The sequence below is a fragment of the Engraulis encrasicolus genome, chromosome 5 (genome assembly GCF_034702125.1).
Source record: "Engraulis encrasicolus isolate BLACKSEA-1 chromosome 5, IST_EnEncr_1.0, whole genome shotgun sequence".
In the NCBI taxonomy this organism is placed as follows: domain Eukaryota; kingdom Metazoa; phylum Chordata; class Actinopteri; order Clupeiformes; family Engraulidae; genus Engraulis; species Engraulis encrasicolus.
In genome coordinates, this window is record NC_085861.1 from 38,042,853 (window position 1) to 38,045,973 (window position 3,121).

General features: G+C 50.0%; 1 protein-coding gene across 1 annotated transcript in view; it reads right to left on the reverse strand.

Annotated features, from left to right (window-relative positions):
- Positions 1–1,439: 1,439 nt before the first annotated feature.
- The window catches only part of LOC134449360 (proline-rich protein 36-like), a 9,473-nt gene continuing 7,791 nt past the window's right edge, over positions 1,440–3,121 (reverse strand). The window contains exons 5-6 of the mRNA XM_063199255.1: positions 2,852–3,068; positions 1,440–2,387 (exon numbers count right to left, since the gene is read on the reverse strand). Of these exons, the coding sequence (XP_063055325.1) occupies positions 1,563–2,387; positions 2,852–3,068 (1,042 nt within the window). The 3' untranslated portion in view covers positions 1,440–1,562. The remainder of the gene's footprint in view (positions 2,388–2,851; positions 3,069–3,121) is intronic.

Sequence of the window (3,121 nt, forward strand, 5' to 3'; positions counted from 1 at the left end):
CCTTTCATCCTTTTACACGTTTCTCTTTTTTCCTTCCCCTCTTCCTCACTCCCTCTCTGCCTCCTCTCCTCTTCTCTCCTCCCCAGCCTAGCCCCCTCCTCACTGGCATTCAACACACAGCAGTGTGGTGCGGATGAACAACCAGACAGAAGAGCGGTGAGGGTAGTAGTACGCTACACATTACACGTTTGCAGTGTTCATTTAATTCACCTAGAAAGTTAAATTTAACACACTTCTGTGGAGTGTATTTGGTTCATCTCTCTTGAAGTTGAATTCAATTTGGCATCTTGTTCATGTGTAGCACGGTGAGGGTGATTCATTACGTGTAAACACACCGTAGCAGAGTGCCACCTAATACTACTACTCCTCTCTCGAAGGTTGCCATTTTGAGGGCACGTGTCTGTGATGGAATACCGTAGTGCGGTGTGTGGAATTCACACGGCCAAAACCCCATTTCAGGACCGTCAAATTCTATCAAATATTTTTTTTCTGCTTTTCTATTCCTCTTCACATGTATTTTTCTCCTCTATTTCAATTTCTCTGTTCTCTCTCCTCAACCACCACAGCAAACAGAGGCGTGCCTAACTGTACAAATACTACCCTGTCAGCCTCTGTGAGGGCCACATTTTATGATATGGTTATGTTTCTTTTTTACCCTTGTTTTCCATTTTTAACAACATCTACTTATGCAGTACCGCATCCTTTTTTTTAGTATAAATGATAAAACCTCTCAGTAGCCAACCACAATCCCTAACTCCCCACTGCAACATCACTTGCTGTGCGTAACTTGTTTTGAATGAGAGATATTAAACAGGATTTGCGGTGTGTGTTTGTGTTTGGACTGCAGTGTTTGTAATTGCCAATATCAGTGTCTACTGTGTGTTTTTCAGAACAATCTAGGCAGACCTTATTTCCTACAGACAAATATGTCTCAAATGTCCAAATGAGTCTTTTCTTGTTGCATCAAAGCTTTAAAAAACACAAACAAAAAAATAACAAAGGTCTATAAAAAATCAATAGTCTTATTTCAAAAGTCTTAGTTCACTCCTTTCTTCTGCTTGTCAGTCTTTTTCTTCCTCATCCTCTCCAGACCGTTTCATCCCCCTATCTCTTCATTCGTCCACCCCATCAGTCCATACCTCTTCTCCCCGTTATTTAATCTTCTCTTCCTCTCCATCTCCTTCCACATTACCACATCCCTCTTTTCCTCATCCCTCCTCTTCTCTCCCATGACATCATCACTCTATCTCCCACTCCTCTTTTCAACTTCTGCAGAATCCCTCCATCCCCTCTCCTCTATCCCATATTATTCTATCCCTCCATACTCTCTTCTAGATCCCTCATCCCTCAATCAACCCCCCCACACACCCCTTCACCTCTATCCCTCTCCCCCATTCCTACCTCTATTTCTTTCCCCCCTGCCTCCCACTATTCCTTTCCTCTATCCCTCTTTCCCCCCATCCCTCCACTTCTCCTCTCCACATCCTTCCATCTGTAGTGCAGAGGTGCTTTTATTAGTTCAGTTCTAGAGCAGGGCAGGGCAGGGGAGGGGCGTGTCACGTCTAGTGCACAGTCTCCGCCCCCCTGGCCAAAGGCCCCGCTCTGATTGGTGGGGCCACGGGCCGGCGCCTCCTCTGACTGGGCGAGCTGCGGCATCGCGGTGATGCGGGCGGGGGTGTGGGTGGGGTGGCGGCCGGGGGCTCGCAGGGCTGCAAGAGGGGACTGGGGGGCTGTAGTGACAGCGGGGGGCTGCTGACTCCCTGCAACAGAGGGCTAGGGGGCTGCGAGCGGGCCGCGGTGGTAGACGACACACAGCTGTCCTGCATGGCCGGACTCTGCACGTCACCGTCGCTCCCTCCAGGGGGCGCCAGCATCAGCACGTAGCTGCCCTTCTCGGTCGTCGTCGGCGGGGACAGGATGGGGGACACGTGTACCCAGGTCAGGCTCGGCTCCAGCCAATGGGGAACCAGGGGGGCGAGGCTGTCCTCCTTTGCTTCCTGGTCCTGGAGCTGATGCTGAAGCGGGTGGGGATGCTCGAGGTCCAGACCGTGGTCCTGATGCTGCAGCTGCAGGTCGGGATGCGGATGCTTCTCCAGGTCCGGATCGAAGTGGTGCTGAAGCTGCTCGTCTTTCTTTGGCTCAGGGTCGTCCAGGTCAGGGTGTTGATGGAGGCCTGGATGCCCCGGGTTTGAGAGGCAGTGCTGGGTGTTCTGCTGGTGTTGCAGCCTCTGGTTGTCCGGTGCTGTGTGGGATTGGGGCTGTGAGCTGCTACTGCCACCGGTTCCCTGCTCTGCGCTCTCACACATGCCACCCCTGACCTGGAAGCGCTTGGACAGGATTGGGGACGGGGAAGACGAGTCTGTCTCTGACCAGCTTAGCCGACGCTTCTGTGAGTGAAAGAGGATTAGAGACACATTATATTTTATATGAAGGTAATAATTAAACAATATAAAATGGACAGAATTCTGTTGGGAGATGAGGAAATGATGGGTACATGATGGAAATAATATTAACATGAGAGTTGAGAGGATGCATACAGTATATTAGATCAATAGTAGGGTAGTAGTTCCTTCATTGATCCATAAGGAAATAATATTATATTACATTGCATTACATTACATTACATTATATTATATTATATAATTTCAAACAGACGATTTTGCTCTGTAGTTGGACATGTGCATGGGATATCCCAGTGAGGTTAGCATTCAAGTGTAAAAAAGTCCTGCACATCGTCCATTCCACCAGCAAACTTTAATACAACATTTTGGTCAACCGAACAAACCTGAAGAAGGCCGGATGACGTTATATCAACTATATCATTGCCATTGTGTGTGAGTGTGTGGCCTACCTTGACAGGCATGTGTAGCTGGTCCTTGTGCTTGTGTGGGGGGGTGGTGTGTCTGGGGGCGGCGGGGGCCGTCTGGGGGGTGGATGCGGGGGTGCGGCGGGCCAACAGAGGAAGAGCAGAGGAAGAGGACGATGAAGATGACGCCGCCGCAGACACCTGAGGGAACCACACCTTCAGCATCATCTCCACCTGCACCAACGTACGCAGATACTTCTCACTGGAGGGAGATAGAGAGAGAGAGAGAGAGAGAGGGAGGGGGAGACGGAGGGA